Below are 21,511 nucleotides of genomic sequence, written 5' to 3' on the forward strand. Positions count from 1 at the left end.
TGCAAGATGGCCCAGGCCCCCTGGGGACAGCAGGCCCAATACATGGCCACTGCCCCAGCCTGTCCACACCACTGGGGTTCCCAGCCCAGCTGGCCCTGGGCCACCCGCCTCTCCTGTACTTGGAAGGCTTCTGATGGGCACCTGGGGCATGCTGGGAGTAAATTTGCTGAGCATGCCGACGTGGAGCAGCCAGAGCAAAACAGCTAATGGAAATTAATCCCCACTCCTGGGCTTTCTCTCCTTATGATCATCATTAGCCTCTCAGAATCCTTCCCATGTCTCAACACTGCAGAGTGTTTCAGGGTGCTGGTGATTCTGGGCAATTTCACCCCAGTCTTCAAGGAAAAAGCAGCTAAGAAGCTGCCTGCCTGAGCTCTAAACCTGTGGCTCCAACATTTTGGGGTCTACGAGGCTTCATTTGTGTGTTGAAAACTGGGGAGACCTAAGGGTAATTTAGGATATATCTGTTCCAATATATGTGCCAGCCCAGCAGCCGAGAATTAAATCCCATGTCCCCAGCTAAAAGCACTTCCTCACCCTTCGCCAACCACAAATAAATGGGTCTCGTTACCCATGTGATGAAATTTTGGGATTCTTAAAAACAGGAAAAGGAGAAATGAAGAAAGGACTTAAGTTTTTTGACACACTTCTCTCTAAGGGGGCTAAAAATTTTAGCCCTTGCTCAAAGCTCCATCAGTTAGAAGAGCTAGCCCCTTAAAGAACAGCTCTGGTTTAGGGGCACCTGGGTGGCTTAGTTGGTTAAGCATCTGACTTCGGCTCAGGTCATGATCTCATGGGTTCGTGGGTCCAAGCCCTGTATCGGGCTCTGCTGATAGTTCAGAGCCTGGAGCCTGCTTCGGATTATATGTCTCCGCCTCTCTCTGCCCCTCCCTTGCTCGTGCTCTCTCTCTTTCTGTCTCTCAAAAGTGAAGAAACATTAAAAAGTTAAAAACAAAACAGTTCTGGTTTCTAGGGAAGGCATCACGGGGTCATGGCGGGTTCTATTGAGCCCAAACATGCCCCAGAATAAATGCAATTGCTTCTTGTCCAATATATCTTTGAAACTTTAGTTACATTTTACTGAACAATCCTTGAAATCAGGAAAGTGGTTTAACTTGCCAGCAAAAGAGTAAGGAGGGTTTTTTTCACCTGAAACTTTGCCCAGTGGCCTGGTATGAATGGATGCCATTTTAATTTTTTATTTATCTGAGACTCATAGAATCAGTAGTAGTATTTTTCTTCTTCATGGAAGTCTTATTTAGATGGCTGCCATTGAATTCTTCATATAGGACTCCGGAGCCCATCTTATTTATAACAGAGTATGTCTGCTTCAAGGAAGGGGCTGTCTTTCCTGTCCTTGATTCCCCATCTCCCCCAGAGCCTGGCACCTAGTGGTTGTGCAGTAAACATTGGCTGGATGAATGAATAAGTGAATAATGTGTCTGAGTTCCTCACACTAAAATAGCAGTGCAATAGGAAGGAATTTGATGCTGTGAGCCTCCGGAACCGCCAAAATTATACCCTTGAGGCCGTGCTGGCGGGGCTTCTCTTTTTGTTGTTGTTAAATCAGGTATTTAATAATTTAAAAGGCCAACCTTTCCACGGTTTGGGCTCAGCAGAACGGACATTAAGCCTGCCCCCAGGGGCTGACATCTCTCCTGGCTAGGCTGCTCTGAGTTGCCTTGGCTGTGACCAACCCCCACCCACCCTCCCCAGGCTTCCTCTGCAACTGTCAGACCAGCCAGCTCCTGCACCGAAACGCCCGAAGCCTGTGGTCACAAACTGTTCACTAGGGACAACAACAAGGGTACACCCTCCTTCCCTCTTCTCCCCCTTTCTCTTTTCTTCCACTCTTCTGTCTTCCGCTCCTCCCCCATTCTTTGTGCTATCCCAGCTTCTCTCTCTCCAGCATCTTGTTCAAGGCTCCCAGCCATAACTGTGCAGGTTACCAGAATCTGGTTTACAGAGGTGCCAAGAGGTACCTCTCCTGAACTGGTGCAGCGAGAAGCCTGGTTAGGGCTGATGCTGATTTCGAGTAGGGATGTCTGTCAGCTTCTCAGGTCTGAAGAGGGAGAACCTCTGCCTGGTATGCTGGGGGTGAGAAAGGCAGCATAATGCAATGGACGGCCCCCAACCCAAACCTCCTGTATGCCTAAACTTGTGCGGATCATACATTCCAACTTGCCTTGTTCACCATTTTTCTCTGCCTACCAGGATCTTCTTCAGGGCAGGCAGTTGGTTTTGCTTTTATGTATTATCAGGCCTAGCATGAGCCTCCACCAACGGGAGCTGAGTAAATGTGCACTCAATACAGTACAGCTCTGGAATATCTACCGTGTAGCAGGCGCTAGGCCTTCGGGTTATAGAAGTTAACCAGATAGACAGACAGACTTTGCTTGCAGGAGAGACAGGCTTTCACCAACTATGAATGTGAAGCAAGACCTAAATGAGAAATGTATATGCAGGGGGTGGGGCACACAAGGGGAGGCCTAACCCCGGCAAGGGGTTGGCAAAAGCTTTCTGGACAAATAGGAGTTAGGTGGAGGGGGTGGGGTGGAGTGGAAGGGCCAGAGAGACCATTCTAGGCAGGGAATGTTTGTTGGATGGGTAGACGGGTGAACCTGGCATTGAAATCTGAGTTTACTGGTACAAAGGGACAGAGCATTCTGCCAGGCACAGGAAAACAGGTGGCTGAATTAGGCATGCCTAGCCACTGGGCATAGAATGTGGTAGTAGAAGTAATCTCTTCATTGCCCCAGTCCATGGACCCATGTTGCCCAAAGGCTACACTCTGACCGCCAATGTTCCTAGGAAAGGGATGAAATAGGTACCTCAGCCTCCTCTACCAGGGATCAGGGGACCCTGGGATTAAGAAATCCCCTCAGCCCTTTGTCACATTGCACACTGACACTGTCACCCCGGGCACCTCACCCAAGGCTCTTCTCCCCACTCAGATGAGCGGGAAGTGGTTCAGAAGAAGACCTTCACAAAATGGGTGAACTCAAACCTGGCTCGTGTGCCCTGTCGCATCACTGACCTCTACAAGGATCTGCGGGATGGACGGATGCTCATCAAGCTCCTGGAGGTGCTCTCTGGAGAGATGCTGGTAAAGCCCCTTTCTGTGTCGTGGCCTCTTTCCCTGCACCGTGTGGTTGTGCCGTGTCCCCTCTTCAGGAAAGACATAGTCTGTGGGTATCTCCAATTCTCATGGCCTTCCAAGGTTTCTCCTTATTCTTTTGGGAGGTTTCATTGCTTACTGATGTGAGATGTCCATGTGGCTTCCTGAGTTCTCTGACCTGTACTCAGAATTCATTGCCTAATGGCCACTCCTACCTCTTCATGCTTCTCCCAGAAGCCATGCAGAGCTCTTGACTTTGTCCACCTGGGGCCTGGGCATCTGTCGCTGGCCTGCAGTGGACCTACCATCTGTTGCCTCATGCAGGCTAAGATGGGTTATTACCCAGTTGGAGAAATTTGCATCCTTCTTGGAACCCAGAGGAAAGCATGGAAGATATTTTCCTGTGTGTTCTGTCACTCTTACAAGTGGAAATTTATTACATGTCCTCTCAGTTGTAACCCACCTGGCAGTAATGTTGTCTCTGAGGGAAAACCAGATGAAGGTTCGTGTTTTGTTCAGTGACTTCCATTATGACCTTGGGCCTATTAGTCAGGATCTTCTTTGCCTTGTTTCCCCCATGGATAAAAGGATACCTGTGCCTGATGAAGCACTAAGATCCTTGGGGTTTGAATGAAAAGGTACCACATTCTTCTGTTGCCTTTTCAACTCCAGGCTGCTGCCTTTTACACTGTATTGAAAGCCAACTAGAAAGAGTTACCACTGGGAACCCTTCACATGATGTGGCTACTCCTCAGGGGTGGTCCCCTTAAGTTTTGGCTGGGGCCATTCAGGGATGGAGGAGGAGGCTGGATGCTGGCATAGACCCTGTTATATCAGTCACCAAACAGAAAGCCACTCTTATCACCAACCAACAGTAAATAGTTCTTAGAAATGTGCCTGGCACATAGTAAGTGCTCAATTAACTATCTGTTGTGTTACTGCTCTTGAATGTCATTTATTACATACTCAGAAGGCTTTGTTCAGACCCTGGAACTGTACTGACACAGCCCAATTGCAGAGCTCTGGATGCTCATGGAAGGGGGAGCCTCTGAACTTTGCTGAAAGGATGGGGTTGAAAAGTGGCAAGCAGTGAGCGTGAGGGTTGGAGTTTGGCCAGGAGGGTGGAGGGTGGATGCTTATGGCAGGAACTGGTCTAGGCTGCAACCACCTCTGGGGGTGACCGTGAGGTCCCTCCGTGCCCATGGGGCCAATGCTGTCCTTCAGCCAAAGCCCACGAAGGGGAAGATGCGCATCCACTGCCTGGAGAACGTGGACAAAGCCCTGCAGTTCCTCAAGGAGCAGCGTGTGCACCTGGAAAACATGGGCTCCCATGACATCGTGGATGGCAACCACCGCCTGGTCCTGGGCCTCATCTGGACCATCATCCTTCGCTTCCAGGTGGGTTCCAAGGGGGCAGAGGGAGTGGAGGGAGCCTTAAGGGGCCAGATAGGGCTTAGGAATCTTATAAAATGGTGAATGAAGTACGAGTATGCACATTCTGGGAGGCTAGAAACCTGTCTTGTGGGACAATGTTTATAGGAAGAAGGGACCGTCCTCTACATTGCCTGGTCACTGAAGCTCAAGGTGAGCTGTTCAGTCAACAGTGTAGTCTTTTGAGGGAGAATATGGAAACTAGTAGCAGAGATCTGACCACAAGATCTGCTTTTGTCCCCTTCCCCCGACATGTGTAACTTTTTGGTTTTTCTTAAATAGTTTGATTCACAAGTTGCAAAAACAATACAGAAGATCTATTTTATGTTTTTCAATCAGAAACTTTTCTCTTCCCACCCTGAAATTCAAGGTTCAATATCTGTAAGGAAGTTGAGAAAGCGCAAGGGAAGGAAAGCAGGGCCTTCCACATGGGACAGAAAGAATCTAGTCCTGAGGCAGGGAAGGCAGGGAGGAAGAAGACAGCACACAATTCCCAGACTGAAGAGCTCATCCAAGGGGTCTTGAATATCCCACTTCACTCTCTGTCGGTGCTTATAGTTAAGCAGTAATAATGGCAGAATTGGGGAGAATGAAAGGTAAGAGGAGCTACTAATCAGACATACAGTCCCTTTCAATATTCATGTTGTTCCTTGTAGGGCACTGTTACTCAGAGGAGGATTTGGGGTATCTTGTTTATTCTCAGTACCCCATTAGTCATCAGGTTAGAGCTGTCTCCTCCAACATGAGGAAGCCATCCCTGTCCTGTGCAGCTGACTAAGGCAGAGAAACGGGCCACTGGGATGCAGGGCCTTAAGCTGTGGTGTTGCTGCAGGGCTGGCAATGCAGATGGGTGGCTAAGAAGGAAGAAAGAGGGAGGGAGAGAAGGAAGGCACAGAGCCAGATGCAAATCTAATTCCTCCCTCTCTTGTTCCTGCACCCCTAGATTCAGGACATTGTTGTCCAAACAATGGAAGGTCGTGAGACACGCTCGGCCAAGGATGCATTGCTATTATGGTGTCAGATGAAGACAGCAGGGTATGCCCTGGGAATCAGTTCATTACTACATTCCCCACCATGCCCTTACTTCCCCCAAGTACTGCCATACCCAGGGAACACCTGTATCATCACCCAGAACTGTAACAGCATTGGGGTAACTGACTCAAAATTTATCCTGACCTGATTCTTAGAGGCCTGAAATTCAGCATTCCTTTCCAGAGTTGCCTGGGCCGGACTCTGTCTGGGGTCTGTTGGGTGTGTGAGTCTCTTGGGCCCCCCTAATGGAGGAGCCTCTTCTTGTGACTTAACTGCTGTCTGTTGTTGAAGGGGCTCAAGAAGGGATCGATACATTTCTCTCTTGTGTATTAGTTTTGTAGGTGTAGACACTTTTTGAGACCCCCAAAGATTCAATTTCTTAGGTCTTATTGTTTCTTTTGGATGCAGCTACCCCCAAGTCAATGTAACCAACTTCACCTCCAGCTGGAAGGATGGCCTGGCCTTTAACGCCCTGATACACAAACACCGGTAAGGGGGAGGAGAGGGCTGTGGAAATAATGCAGAACACCTGGGCTGTTTGGATACATTTTACTCAACGTGTAGGTTCCTGTTCAAGCTTCCCAGGAATGTTCTCTCCACTGGGCCTTCTCTCACCCTCAGCATCCCTGCCTCCCTGAAATTCAGTCATGCCCACTGCCCCCTCCCCTTGTACTAGTGTTCACAGCTGGCCCCCTCCTGCTCCTGTCTCCTTTGATTTCTGCCCAGCATCCTTGCTTTGTGCTGGGGCAGCCCTCTTGGTGGGGGATGCCATGGCCACTCCCCTTTGAACAGCCTGGCCTTGTCCCCAGGCCTGACCTGATCGACTTTGATAAGCTGAAGGACTCCAATGCACGACACAACCTTGAGCATGCGTTTGATGTGGCTGAGCGTCAGCTGGGCATCATCCCGCTCCTCGACCCTGAAGGTGAGCTACACCTGCTCCAGTCCTCCGCTGCAGTGATGGGCAGTGATGGGAGCCAGTGCTCAGGCTGGAGGGAGCCCCAAACTGGCAGAGCACCTGGAGGAGTCTAGGCCTGGTGCTGGGCCAGGCGTGGACACAGTGAGGGGACAGTGGCTGGGCCAGGGCTCTGCTCCGGGCCTGCTCTTCAGATCCAAGGTGGTTCCCCACATTTGCCTGGCCCAACTGGGGGCCCACTTGTAGTCTTTGGATCCTTCTTTTTATTCTTTCATCATTTGTGGTCCTAATATGGATTTGATCCTCTCACTAAAATTGCAAACACTTATTCTTTCATTCTCACCCCTCTGTTTGTCACTTGGGTCCTGTAGTTGAATTTTATGCTATAGGAACAGGGAGATAAGCCCTCTGAGCCTGACATTTCCAGCTTCCATTTGGGTTCTGCGAGCACACCCTTTCCTCTTGCAGATGTCTTCACAGAAAACCCTGATGAAAAATCCATTATTACCTACGTGGTGGCATTTTATCACTATTTCTCCAAGATGAAGGTGCTGGCAGTGGAGGGCAAGCGTGTCGGCAAGGTACAAAGCCGTTTCATAACCAGAGTGTCCCCCATTTCCCTGTTTGTCACACCGAGATGCTTCTTTTCTACTCTAAGAGCTTTGTGTATAGGCCCTGGCTGCAGTGGGGGGGGGGGGTTATAGATCACTCCCCACCAACTTCCTCTGAAGCCAAACATTGCCAAGTTAATGGCTCCCAAGCTGAATTCCAAAGCAATTTGATGGTCTGTCCTGAAAGATGTCCTAGCCTGCAGCTCTGAGCCCATCTTCCACCGGCACACCCAAATCTCATGAACATTTCCACAGGAACACGATGGGCTTTTATTTATTAGTTTATTGTGGTTCTGGGCCTCTTAGCTCCTGTGGTATATCAGGATCCCATCACACTATATGGACCCTCATGCCAGATTCCTTTCCCCTGCTGGTCCACAGCTCCCCAAGGGCAGAGAACATTTCTCATTCTTCTTGTGTGTCTGGCATTTAGCGAAGACAGTGCCTCTAGAAACCCTGGATTCCTAATAATGCATTTTAAAATAAACGAGACCTTGGTCTTTCTAGTAGCTGCTGTCCTGGTACAGCAAGCTTTACTAGTGTTTTACAGGGTCAGGGGTAGGGTGGAGCTGCCCCTGAGCCCTAGCACAGCTAGCTTCCTAGTAATGTTTCCAGTCTACTTTCAGTCCATTCCTCCTGCCTTAGCAGTGCTGTTGGGCTCAGGGAACAAACCCAACATGGAACATTCCAGTTTTGGAGAGGAGGACCACCTTCATTGTGGTCCCCATTAGTGGCCTCATTGATGTCATTGCTCTTCTGATAAGGATAAGTAATAAAGTGGTTCCCTAGGTAATTGACCATGCCATTGAGACTGAGAAGATGATTGAAAAGTACAGTGGGCTGGCCTCTGACCTGCTCACCTGGATTGAGCAGACCATCACTGTCCTGAACAGCCGCAAGTTTGCCAACTCCCTGACAGGCGTCCAGCAACAACTCCAGGCCTTCAGCACCTACCGCACCGTGGAGAAGCCACCCAAGTAAGGGCCTTGGCACTTGGAGGGTGGGCATCAGTGCTAAGAAACTGCCAAGGTAGAGTCAGTCTCTGAGCCTTGAGAAGTGTATCCATGGGTATATCCTAGAAACTAGAGAGCTTCACATATGTCATCTACTTCATCCCCACCCTGCCTCCCTGCTCCCAAGCCATCAGCCTGTAGGAAATGGGCACTGACGAGTAACCCTTAACTCATAGCCAAAGAAAGTACTTTCCCAGATCCCTGAAGGGGAGCAGGAGTGAAATCTCAGACTTCTGAGTCTCTTCAAAGAACCTGTGCTGGAATGTTCCTCTCCTCTGTGCACTGAGCCATGCTTTTGCTATCTGATAATGACCTCTGTATTCTCAGCCCCAGAGCTCTCTGTGTGGGGTCCTGTTGGTCGTCAGGTACCTCCTGTTTCTCTCTCATCTGTCACTGCTCATCAACACAGCATTTAGCCTGCCTCTTGAGACCCCTGCTTCACCCCAATGTGTGCAGGGCCTGTGCACATGTGTGCATACATAGGCACAAACAGAACCATACGTGCACATACAGACACACCCATAAAAACATGCATGCAGGTACGCACAGACACGGGGGCATTCCATCTCACCTGCTGTTAGCTGGTCCAGCTCTTCTGAAACAGATTTCTAGCTCACTGGTGGTGCCCTCTGCCTCGTTCCTCCCCCTCACCTCCCACACTCTTCATTCATGACTCTCAAACAGAGAAAGATGAGACATGGAGTCTAGAATGTACTGTAAACAAGCATCTGGTTTCTGGCCTGACACTAACCCACTTTTAAAGTCCTAAATCCAGTACAGATAACATCCCCTGTGCATCTACCAGGCAGTACACCACAGGGGTGCTGTCTCTTGGCTGAGCAGATGGTGCTCTGGGCTATAGCCCTCTTGAAGTGACCGAGTGGTCAGCTCTGTCAGGCTTGCCTCAGGGTAGGGACCTTGTTTATAGCCAGTCTTCGACTGCTACTGCTACGTGGAGGATGCAGAAGTAGGTAGATACTTGTGTACATGCGGAAACGTAAAAGTACCCAGTTACCTTGAGCTCAGACCTTCGGTTCCAGACATTCGCCCCGCTGTCAGTTCTCATCTCCTATACCTATTACCATCCTGGAGCCCAGTATTTCCTCCCCACTCAGATGCATCTGGCCTTTAGGACTTGTCCAGAGGGCTGGTTCATTAGTACTCAAGTGAAAGTTGCTCTCAGTACAATATGTTCTTACATGGATAATGAGGCTTCTAAGGTTTATTTGGCTTACTCAGTAAAAAGCTGACTAAAGAGCTAGTCAGAAGCCTTCATCAATTGCAGAACAGGGAAGAGTTTTTTTGTGTCAATTGGTAAAGCTTGGTATCTGCAGGAATTATTGGAATACTCCAGTTAGCCATTCCCCTGTAGAAGCAAATGATAAGCAAACACTGTGGTGGCTGTTGTGTTTTTTCTGGTTTGTGTTATAAAGACTCAACCCCAAGCAGATCACAGTTAGTGAGTATGATAGATTTCTTAACAGGTAAGTAAACCTACACATCCTCTTTACTTTTTGTTTTTAAGGAAAACATGCTTTGCTATCCCAGCTCCAAGATGCCAGTGTTCCATTTTGACTTCAGCAAAAAATATGGGGACCTCGACACTAATTTCCCTCCCTCTGTTTTCTCAACAGGTTTCAGGAGAAGGGTAATCTGGAAGTCCTACTGTTTACCATCCAGTCCCGGATGAGAGCCAACAATCAGAAAGTGTATACACCTCACGATGGGAAACTAGTGTCTGACATCAACCGGGTATGGCGGTGTTTTCGTTACACGTTGCCAGTGGGTTGACTGAGTGTCTGATAAGGGCACAGGGAATGGTTACTGGACAGGATTAAACCAAGCCACTTTCTGTAGTGTTATTGACTGCACATGCTGGCTGTTTGGGAATGCTCTCTGAACCTCGTTCTGAGAGGTCCGACTCCACTCACTGTCCATTAATTCAGCCCCCTGTTCAGATGCCCAGAGTCCATTCTTGGAGCCAGTTTTATAGCTTAGTTTCTCTGACTATGGGATGAATATGAACTAATTAGAAGGGAAATGCTTTCTGATACTTCAGAGGTTTGGAGGCTTAGCATCACTTGGACATCCTAACAGAATGAAAGTAGACATTTAGTCAGTGAGAATTTACTGAGCACCCACAGAGGCGAGTAACATTATATTAGGCCAAGAGTCTAAGGCAGGTTTAGTGGAGGAAGGAACTGCGAGGTCAGGACCAGTGCTCCCCAAGTCTTTGGTAGCCAAAAGATGGACTGAACTTTAATCTAGGCTCTGCCTAGATTCCTGAAATCACTCCGTGTCGGGTGAAAGAGACAGAACCCTCAAACCTACGTGTTCCCCTATGCCCCAAGAGTTCTCCTGTGTTCCTCACACAGGCCTGGGAAAGCCTGGAGGAAGCTGAGTATCGGCGGGAGCTGGCCCTGAGGGAGGAGCTCATTCGGCAGGAGAAGCTGGAGCAGTTGGCCCGGCGCTTTGACAGAAAGGCCGCCATGAGAGAGACGTGGCTCAATGAAAACCAGCGCCTCGTGGCTCAGGTAGTGGGGGACACACTGGGGATGGCAGGAGGCAGAAGCTTTCCAGAGCCCCAGCAGTGAGCTGGGCTGGAGCCCCAGCTGGCCTATCAGTGGCAGCAGGATAAGCCTCTCCACAGGCCTTGCGGCCCTGCTCCCCATGACTGGGTAAATCGGCATTCACGTTTGAGGAAGAACTCTCCGTGGACTCTGACCTCTAGGATCACGTCATATTTCACTAGCCAAAAATTGACCCCAGGGCTGATTCTCCACAAGAGCATCTGTTCCTTTCCATTTAGAGCTTGGACTCAAATGTCCAGGAAGGGGAAAGCCAGCATTCTGAGAGAATTGGAGAGTGTGTGTGCACCCTAGATAGCATGGGGGTGAGCCATCTGTTTACAGCTGCATGGCTTCCAAGTGAGAAGCAGCTCCTTCCTGCCCAGAATCGGGCAGGTCCATTGAAGGCAGGGCAGTGAGTGCCAGCAGGCTGCAAAAGGGCTCGGTCAGTCACTTAGACACGGCATACCCACGTGTATGGCACAGTGAATAAAATTATGAGCCTCTTTTAAAGGCTCTTGTAAGACATTTAGTCTTTGGAACTTGGCTTTGATAAGATAGGCTGAGAAAAACAGCAGAATGCACCCCCTCGGACGGGCTTTCCCATCCAACAGTTCTGAAGGGACCCGCCATTTCTCTGTGCTTGGGGACTGGCCAAGGGGAGCCTGACTGAGCCACCTGCTTTCCTCTGCATGGGACAGGACAACTTTGGGTATGACCTGGCAGCCGTGGAGGCCGCCAAGAAGAAGCATGAAGCCATCGAGACCGACACAGCTGCTTACGAGGAGCGGGTGAGGGCCCTGGAGGACCTGGCCCAGGAGCTAGAGAAGGAGAATTACCATGACCAGAAGCGCATCACTGCCCGCAAGGACAACATCCTGCGCCTGTGGAACTATCTGCAGGAGCTGCTGAGGGCCCGGCGCCAGCGACTGGAGACAACCCTGGCCCTGCAGAAGCTCTTCCAGGACATGCTGCACAGCATTGACTGGATGGATGAGATCAAGGTGGGCCCCGGAGGCTGCCCATCCCCCACCACCTCCCACCCCTCCCCACCAGCCCTACCTCAGCACTGGCCCTGCAGTTAGCTGTGCTTCCTTAGATGCCTCCCAGCCGAACATGTCCCTGGCCCAAAATGGAGAAACTGAGGCAGTATGGTGTCTGGCTGCATCCACCTATCAACTGCTTGGCTCCCTCTGCTCCAGACAAGTCACCAACCCAGGTCCACTGTATTTCGGGTGATCAAAACATCTTGGGTTTACGGTAGCACAGGTGCCAACCTACAGGACCTAGAAGTGATAGACATGAATCAGGAGCTTGGAGAATCCGGCCCCAAGTAATCCCAGTTTGAGTCTGGTTAGAATCCAGACTTCCCAGCATAGGAGCAACCAAGAAGTCTGACTCTCCTCTCCCTCCACTGCAGTGGGTCTCGCTGAGGATGCACATCAGACCAACCATGGAGCTTTCTAAAAATACACATGCCCAGGCCCCAAACCTTGAGACAGATGCAGGAGATCGAGTGTGGGGCTTGAGCTTCTGAAAAACGTTCCATGCATGATTCTGAAAGGCACTTCCACTAGGAAGTCCTCTATAGCTTCCATGCTGAGCAGCAAGCATCTTCCAGCTGCATCTGACTCCCAGGCCCCCATACCATGGATGCTTCCTTTGGAGGGGTCTCTTCTCCTAGCAGGTATGTGACTTCACCTCTCCTTTTCCCCTCTACCCGGTCTGTCCTCTTTGCCAGGCTCACCTCTTGTCTGCTGAGTTTGGGAAGCATTTGTTGGAGGTCGAGGACTTGCTACAGAAGCACAAGTTGATGGAAGCTGACATCGCCATCCAAGGGGACAAAGTGAAGGCCATCACTGCGGCCACCCTGCAGTTCACTGAGGGGAAAGGTGAGGCCACGGATGTCTCCCTGTTGAGATCTCTGAAGCCAGAGCCCTATGCTCTGGCCCAGCGTTCTAGCACCTCAACTTGGATAAATCCTCCAGCTTTAGAATTCTGCATCTTTCATCAACTAAGGTGCAAAAGAGAAGCTTGAAGGAGAGCAAAATTCTCCAGACAGCAGGCAACTGCTTCAGTAATCTAGAATCAGGTGTTCCTAAACACCAATAAGGCATCATCTGCCTTCCATTCACTCTGCTAGTTCAAGATACAGCAGAGACCATTTAGAATTATAGCTTTGGGTCTTAAAGATCCTGATGCCTCCTTGAAGAATCATCTTGAAATCTGTGCCTGAGCCTTTTAAAAAAGAATTTTGTGTTACGCATTTCTACCAAGAGCCGACCCACCTTATTCCTGAATTGTTAATGGGAACTAATTATAAAGAACTTGGCCTGTCCTCTGAGCAACTGGGAACTCTGTGTCCAATTCCAAAGCCCCAGTGAGATGGCAGGTTCTAGATTGTGTGGTTCTAGCCTGGCAACTGATCCAAGGCTTGCCCACAAACAAAACCCTTACCTCTTTTGCCTTCCCTTCTTTCATTCCTCCCAGGATACCAGCCTTGCGACCCCCAGGTTATCCAGGACCGTATCAGCCACCTGGAGCAGTGCTTTGAGGAGCTGAGCAACATGGCAGCTGGACGGAAGGCCCAGTTGGAGCAGTCCAAACGGCTCTGGAAGTTCTTCTGGGAGATGGATGAGGCCGAGAGCTGGATCAAGGAGAAGGAGCAGATCTACTCTTCCCTGGACTATGGCAAAGACCTGACGAGTGTGCTCATCCTTCAGCGCAAGCACAAGGCCTTTGAGGATGAGCTCCGAGGGCTGGACACCCACCTGGAGCAGATCTTCCAGGAGGCAGAGGGCATGGTCGCACGTAAGCAATTTGGGCACCCACAGATTGAGGCCCGAATCAAGGAGGTGTCTGCACAGTGGGACCAGCTGAAGGAGCTGGCTGCATTTCGCAAGAAGAACCTCCAGGATGCTGAGAACTTCTTCCAGTTCCAGGGTGATGCTGACGACCTTAAGGCCTGGCTGCAAGATGCACACCGGCTGCTCTCAGGTGAAGACGTGGGACAGGATGAGGGGGCCACACGGGCCCTGGGGAAGAAGCATAAGGACTTCCTGGAGGAGCTGGAGGAGAGCCGCGGGGTGATGGAACATCTGGAACAGCAGGCCCAGGACTTCCCCCAAGAGTTTCGGGATTCCCCAGATGTGACCAACCGGCTGCAGGCCCTTCGGGAGCTCTACCAGCAGGTGGTGGCCCAGGCAGACCTGCGTCGGCAGAGGCTGCAGGATGCCCTGGACCTGTATACGGTGTTTGGGGAGACAGATGCCTGTGAGCTGTGGATGGGTGAGAAGGAAAAGTGGCTGGCCCAGATGGAAATCCCAGACACACTGGAGGACCTGGAGGTCGCACAGCACAGGTCAGAGCCTGGCTTTCTCTCCCTCAGCTCCCCGCACTATGGCCCTGCACTGTAGGAACAACCTCTAGATCAGGAGAGCTCTCTCTGAGAGGAGACGGGATACCCTTAATTGCTCAGGCCATGCACCAGAGTCATGGGTTTTAATCAGGCTCTGTGGCTTTGGGTACTTTGCCCCCTGGGGCCTTCCTTAAAATAAAACACAGGAGATCTTTCTAGTCCAGTTATTCAATTACTTTTCGGCCACAGCAGTCTTTGTTCAAATGAATTGTATATAGAACCTCTGACATATAACACAGAGGAAAGTAGAACTGTTTGGTTAAGGGGGAGGTGAGAAGTTGGAGCCTCACCACCTCTAGCTCTCTATGGCAATCACTAAGCCACAGAGCCCCAAATGGCCACAGGGACCAGTTTGCAAACCACTGGTCTGTAAGGCCACTCTCCTGTCCAGTATTCTGATTCTATCCACGCTCGGGCATGGGGGAGCATGCCCCCAGTCTGGACGGCACTCCAAGTGTCTTAAGTACAGAACTAAAGAGTTGAGGAGGAGAGGTCACTCCCTAGAGTGTGCTGGGGTGGGCCCAGGGTTCTGGAGAGACCTGGTCTCTTATCCCAGAAGGGTCAGCTTGCATAACTACACCCTGCCCCCAGAGGCTCCCCCTTCTCCTACCCGGGGACAGAGCACCTGGCTGGGGAGGGTATCCTTCAGGTCAAGGTATCAAGGCCAGCGGAATTAGGGCCAAAGAGTAGCAGCTGTGGCAGTGGAGACACGGCAGGTGTTCTTTGAGGTGATCAACCCCACCCCCACCCCAACATACACACCTCTTCTTTCCCCTCTGCCTCTCCATTGAGCCAATGGCCTATGTGGTAAGCAACCAGCTGTTTACTAGCCTGGTCCAAGAAATGCCAAACTATGAAATTGGACCCATGAATCAGAAAATAGAGTCTGTCAGCATTACTTTTTCCTTTCTGCCCCCTTACCCGGTCACATGTATTTAGGAGATGGAAGGAGAAAGTGAGAGTTCCAGGTTCCAGAGACAGGGCAGTAGGCCAAGTGCCCAGGCTGCCTCCCCAGTCCTCATCTTCTCTGTCCCTATCAGGTTTGACATCCTGGACCAGGAGATGAAGACGTTGATGATACAGATTGACGGCGTGAACCTTGCTGCCAACAGCCTGGTAGACAGCAGCCACCCTCGCAGTGGGGAAGTGAAGCGGTACCAGGACCACCTGAACAGCAGGTGGGGTGTGGGTAGGGCTGGGGGCTGAGGGCATCTTCTCTGGGCCACTGACACACCCTTGGGGTATGGCCCCAAAGTCAGGATTCCTGCTAGGCACTGTTGGGTTTGTACCCTCCGAGCTCCTGTCTTTCTCAGTCACAGTCTCCTTCTGACCATGGACTGTAGCAACAAGGGGTGGACAGCGCTGCACTCACCACACAGGGTAGGGTTTATCCTGTGTGATGGAGGAAACGTTCTGAGCGCACTTGTAGTTAGAATCAGGCCATAAGGCACTCATGCCACATTTCCCCAGACATTCGTAGGCAGGAAAAATTGCTTTCTGAGAGCTCTTAAGTACTGTCCATAAAAGAGAGCTCCTGCCTGTGCCAAAATGCAGCATCTATAATGAGGCTGGCTTGAATGAGCAGGAGAATTAGCAGGAAGCCTTGAGCACGCTTTGTGGCTGGAACAAAAAACAGCCCCTAAGGAACCTTTAGAGAGGGGGTGCTTTCTGTCCAAGGCATAATTGCCATGAGTTCCTCAAGGATCTCTGAGGATAGTGCACGCCTGTGTTCCCCTTTGTTACCTTGGGCCCTGCACACACAATACCACATGTTTACCACCTCCCTGTTGCCCCAGTTCCTTTCCCCACACTTATGTCGGGGCTTTGCTCTGCCTGAAGCAATCTGGGAGGTGGAGTTAGGTAAGACCCCGTTGTACTTAAAAAAAAAAAAAAAAAAAAAAAAAAAAAAAAAAAGGCTCAGCCTAATAGAGACTCTGGTGGGGGCCCAGTGGGAGGCAGAGGGTGACAGGAATACTTCAAGATTCCTCTGTAATGTGAAGTTTGTGCAGAGGAGGAAGATGACTTTTTGATCTTCTTTAGGCTTGGACATAATGAGGGTGTGTGTGTGTGTGTGAGAGAGAGAGAGAGAGTGTGTGTACAAGTGTGTGTGTGTGTGCGTGTGCGTGTAAGACAGGAAGAACTTGTCAGTTATGTATCTGTTGCCTTCATGAGAATGATCTTCATAAATCCTGAAGCTGTGAACCATCCTAAGTGAAATATGTCAAGGCACTTGCCATCCTTAGGTGAGAGAAAACCTGAGGCGTGAAATGGTAAGATGGTTTTCTCGTTAAATCTGAGAGTTTAAACGTACCTGCGAAGTCATCTAATCTGGCTGACTACTCCAGACCACTGTTCTTGTACAGACACTTACAGGGGTGGGTAGCTCACCCCTTCACCATGCAGCCCACCCCATTTGGAGGCAACTCCCTTGGTTAGCAGGTCTGACCTCCTAGTGAATGGAAATCTCCTTCCTTGAAATTTGTAGACCTTGGTTCTGGCCCTGCCCTTTAGAGAAATAAAAACTTATTATGAGTCTTCTTTCACGTGATAGCTCTTCAAATATGTATTTTTTAAACAACTGTGATTCTTCACCTCTGCCCACAGCCTACCCCCATGCCACTGCCATTCTCCCTACCAGAGAGCATTCTCGTCCAACTCTACATTCCAAATCAGGCCCATCCTTTAGACCAGTTCAGGTGCCTCTTTTTCCCAGTGTCCAAGATGAAAACCGTTCTTTCCCTCCTTTGTACTGGTTCAGAGCTTTATAGTCTACCTTCCATTATAATTACTTTTATCCTGAAGAACTTTCCTGCTAGACTAGAAGCAAATGAAGATCAGTATCTTTACTGCCCACAGTGCTTTGAGCACCAAGCATATAGTTGAGCTTTCCTTTGTTCGGAATATTCTCTTTCCAAATATCCACTTGGCCACTACTAGGAGTTTATCCAAAGGATACAGGAGTGCTGATGCATAGGGGCACATGTACCCCGATGTTTATAACAGCACTGTCAATAATAGCCAAATTATGGAAAAAGCCCAAATATCCATCAACTGATGAATGGCTAAAGAAGATGTGGTTTATATATACAGTGGAATGCTACTTGGCAATGAGAAAGAATGAAATCGTGCCATTTGTAACAATATGGATGGAACTGGAGGGTATTATGCTAAGTGAAATAAGTCAGAGAAAGATATCCTATGTTTTCACTCATATGTGGAGTTTGAGAAACTTAACAGAAGACCAGGGGGAAGGGAAAGGGGGAAAAATAGTTTCAAACAGAGAGTGAGGCAAACCATAAGAGACTCTTAAATACAGAGAATAAATTGAGGGTTGAAGGGGGGGGGGGGGGAGGGGAAAATAGGTGATGGGTATTGAGGAGGGCACTTGTTTGAATGAGCACTGGGTATTGTATGCAAGTTATGAATCATGGGAATCTACTCCCAAAACCAAGAGCACATTGTATACTCTGTATGTTAGCTAACTTGACAATAAATTATATTTAGAAAAAAATAAGTAACAGGATGCCTGGGTGGCTCAGTTGGTTAAGTGTCTGACTTTGGCTCAGGTCATGATCTCACGGTTTGTGGGTTTGAGCTGTGCTTCGGGATCTGTGCTGAAAGCTCAGAGCTTGGAGCCTGCTTCGGATTCTGTGTCTCCCTCTCGCTCTGCCCCTCCCCCACTTGTACTCTGTCTCTGTCTCTCAAAAATAAATAACAGAAACATTAACAAAAAAATTATTTTAAGAAAATGAATAAATGTTAAAAAATAAAAAAGTAAAGAATAAAATGACAAGAAATATGCAAAGTGAATGTGAAGGAAGCAGAACAAAACTTGAAAAGGAAGAGAAGTATGCCATATTCTTTGATAGAAGGACTTACCATGATAATAATGTCAAAACAAAGCCTTATGTATTTAAGGCCCGAAAATCCACATACACACACACACACACACACACACACACACACACACACGGCTTACTCCCTTATATTATTCAGACTCAGCTTATTGGAACAGCCTTCACTGACCACCCAGTTGAAAACATCACTACCTACTTCCTACCCAGCCCCTCTGCCTCTATCTCATTATGTTGCTTTACTTTTTCATTGTACCTATCACCACTTGATGAATTATGGACTTACTTATCTGTCTCTGCTCATTCAAATGAGAGCAAGTACTTTGCTTTGTTCATTGCTATGTCCCTAGAGCCTAGAACAGTGCCTGGCAAAAGGCACATGACAGTTGCATGATAAATATTTAGTGAATGAGTGAACAGGGACACAACTGAAATCTCTTCTGCCAGGCTTGGCCCATATGAGTCATTCAAGCACTTACTGAATAAGTGATTACCTTCATACGCTGTATACATTCCATTTTTTTAATGTTGATTTTTGAGAGAGAAAGCGAGAGCGAGCTGGGGAGGGGCAGAGAGGAAGACACAGAATCTGAGGCAGACTCCAGGCTCTGAGCTGTCAGCACAGAGCATAGTGTGGGGCTCAAACCCTTGAACCGCAAGATCATGACCTGAGCCAAAGTTGGAGGCTTAATGGACTGAGCCATCTACACACCCCAATTCCATTTTTTTTTTTTTAATGATCTTGGCCCAGGACCAAACCTGAACTTCTGATTGGCCTCACCAGGGCTGACTGGAGTGGTTCTGTCAGCTTCTTCCATCTTAGAGACAGTGCAGCAGGAGCAACTAGACTTAATTCCCAGCCCATCCTCTCTGTGGTCTCTGCTGGTGGCTGTGGTGAGGCCACACGAGGAAAGGCCTAGAAAATCACCTTCTTCTTGCATGGAGGCAGAGAATTTCCCAGGAATCAGGGACTTCTCTGTCTAGGAGAGAAACTCCAAAATCTTTGGGCTCTTGCTCTTCTCTGTCCTGGTATTCCCAGTTCCTCCTAGCCTATCTCCCACTTCTCTTTGCAGACCTCTCACCCCTCTTTAGCAGCTGTTGTCACACCTTGGGAGTACCCACCTTGCCCTCTCCCCAGGCCATTTGCCTAGTTGCTCAGCCTCCTTCCCCCAGGTTCTGAGTAAGAGGAGTAAGATACTAAGGACCCAATCCTTAGATAGATCAGTACAGTGGTGGTGCTGGAGAGCTGCTCATTGAGATTCAACTCTGATGTCCACCACAAAACCTGCCCCCATCACCCCCATCACCCTCACAGTGTCCTTAGTTCTCTCTGCTTGGTGTACATAGTACTTTATACCAGTTATTTTGTGAGCTTGTCTTAATTTCTCTCTAAATCATACACTCCATATGGTGCATTCTGACTATGACTGTGTTCTCCCAACAGCTAACATAATACTTATTATACCCTGTGGGTATTCAAGAAAGATGAGCTCAGCAAATGAGCACTCAGCACACTCTTAAGTGCTTCCATATTACTTATTACATATTACTCAGAATGAGTAAACTTGGGTCCAAGGAAAGGGTCTCTGGTGGCCTCGGCCCATGCTGATGCCCAGCTCTTTAGAAGAAGCTTACTGGGGGCTGCAGACCAACCCCAGGTTCCAGAACATCTGCCAGACCTTTGCGTATTTCCCATTTTCATTCTGGCAGTGCATCTTAAGGTCAAGATTATATTATCCATTTCTCAATTATAATCCCAGTTTCTCCCTTCCTCTTCCTCCTCCTCCTCCATATGGCCACTTTTATTTTCTTTTGGGAGAGAGAGAGAGAGAGAGAGAGAGAGAGAGAGTGTGTGTGTGTGTGTGTGTGTGTGTGTGTGTGTGTGTGTGTAGGAGAAGGGGAGAGGAAGATGGGGAGAGAGAATCTTAAGCATGCTCCATGCCCAGCATGGAGCCTGACTCAGCATGGACCCTGGGATCATGGCCTGAGCTGAAATCAAGAGTCAGATGTTCAACTGACCGAGCCACCCAGGCACCCCAGGCCTCTTTTCTTTTAGAAACAAGGTGACCTTTGGGGCGCCTGGGTGGCTCAGTCGGTTAAGCAGCTGACTTCAGCTCAGGTCATGATCTCGCGGTCCGTGAGTTCAAGCCCCGCGTCAGGCTCTGTGCTGACAGCTCAGAGCCTGGAGACTGTTTCAGATTCTGTGTCTCCCTCTCTCTGACCCTCCCCCGTTCATGCTCTGTCTCTCTCTGTCTCAAAAGTAAATAAATGTTAAAAAAAAATTAAAAAAAAAAAAAAGAAACAAGGTGACCTTTTTAGGCCTTGGGCACTGTGAACATGGTCTTAGGCATCTGTCTGGTTCCTTTAGGGCCACTGGCACCTTGTGTCCTGAAATTGCCTTTAAGTTGATAAATGTAAGGTTTCTAATTATTTTCAGCATTGCAAAAAATCTGGGCAGGTTATATGTTTGCCCAGAATTCAACTACATAACCAAACTAAGCGTCATGGTTATTCCTTAACTTCTGGTTGGAATCTCGCCTCCTCCTGATGGAAATATCCGATTGGCAGTCTATATTATCTTGGGTAAAATTGGATAAATGAATTTTACTCATCACAGTTTGTTGGGTAGATGATTTTCTTTGGTGTGCAAGATCTGTGGAGAGAGACTCTGCTGGGAATCTGGGTAGGGATGCCCTGTGGGAAGGGTTAAGGAAGTGGGTTTCTGTGTCCCCCTTGGCAGGTGGCTGGCATTCCAGACAGTAGTGTCAGAGCGGCGGGAGGCAGTAAACTCAGCCCTCCGGGTGCGTAACTATTGTGTGGACTGTGAAGAGACTAGCAAGTGGATTGAGGACAAGATGCACGTGGTCCGGTCCACAAAGGACCTGGGCCAGGACCTGGCAGGCGTCATTGCCATCCAGCGGAAGCTGTCGGGGTTGGAGCGCGACGTGGCCGCCATCCAGGCCCGCGTGGGTGCCCTGGAGCGTGAGTCGCAGCAGCTGATGGCATCTCACCCTGAGCAGAGAATGGACATTGGCCAGCGGCAGGCATGTGTGGAGCAGCTGTGGAAGGACCTGCAGGAAGCCCTCCAGGAGCAGGAAGCCTCGCTGGGTGAAGCCAGCCAGCTGCAGGCCTTCCTGCAGAATCTAGATGACTTCCAGTCCTGGCTGTCCATGGCCCAGAAGGCCGTGGCCTCCGAGGACATGCCCGAGTCCCTCCCAGAGGCCGAGCAGCTCCTTCAGCAGCATGCGGCCATCAAGGACGAAATTGATGGGCACCAAGAGAGCTACCAGCATGTCAGGGTATCCGGAGAGAATGTGATCCGTGATCAGACGGACCCGGAGTATCTGCTTCTGGCCCAGAGGCTGGAGGGCCTGGATGCGGGCTGGGATGCCCTGTGCCGGATGTGGGAGAGCCGCAACCACTCGCTCGCCCAGTGCCTTGGCTTCCAGGAGTTCCAGAGAGATGCCAAGCAAGCTGAAGCCCTCCTCAGCAATCAGGTAGAGGGAGGCATTCAGGATTGGGAAGTGGGGTTATCTCTCAGGGCAACAGCA

The 21,511-nt window shown here is 49.5% G+C and overlaps 1 protein-coding gene across 3 annotated transcripts in view; it reads left to right on the forward strand.

Moving 5' to 3' along the window:
- The window catches only part of SPTB (spectrin beta, erythrocytic), a 124,079-nt gene that overhangs the window by 73,552 nt on the left and 29,016 nt on the right, over nt 1-21,511 (forward strand). For 2 of the 3 annotated variants that reach the window (XM_049611448.1, XM_049611450.1), the window contains 14 exons: nt 2,955-3,106; nt 4,343-4,516; nt 5,493-5,584; nt 5,990-6,070; nt 6,391-6,506; nt 6,966-7,078; nt 7,898-8,085; nt 9,756-9,873; nt 10,497-10,655; nt 11,390-11,692; nt 12,430-12,580; nt 13,179-14,049; nt 15,147-15,284; nt 20,701-21,457. In XM_049611448.1, coding sequence (XP_049467405.1) covers nt 2,955-3,106; nt 4,343-4,516; nt 5,493-5,584; nt 5,990-6,070; nt 6,391-6,506; nt 6,966-7,078; nt 7,898-8,085; nt 9,756-9,873; nt 10,497-10,655; nt 11,390-11,692; nt 12,430-12,580; nt 13,179-14,049; nt 15,147-15,284; nt 20,701-21,457 — 3,413 coding nt within the window. Of the gene's footprint in view, nt 1-2,954; nt 3,107-4,342; nt 4,517-5,492; nt 5,585-5,989; nt 6,071-6,390; nt 6,507-6,965; nt 7,079-7,897; nt 8,086-9,755; nt 9,874-10,496; nt 10,656-11,389; nt 11,693-12,429; nt 12,581-13,178; nt 14,050-15,146; nt 15,285-20,700; nt 21,458-21,511 lie in introns of those variants that run through there. The other variant, XM_049611449.1, reaches the window with a different exon arrangement.

The sequence above is a fragment of the Panthera uncia genome (genome assembly GCF_023721935.1).
Source record: "Panthera uncia isolate 11264 chromosome B3 unlocalized genomic scaffold, Puncia_PCG_1.0 HiC_scaffold_1, whole genome shotgun sequence".
Lineage (NCBI taxonomy): Eukaryota > Metazoa > Chordata > Mammalia > Carnivora > Felidae > Panthera > Panthera uncia.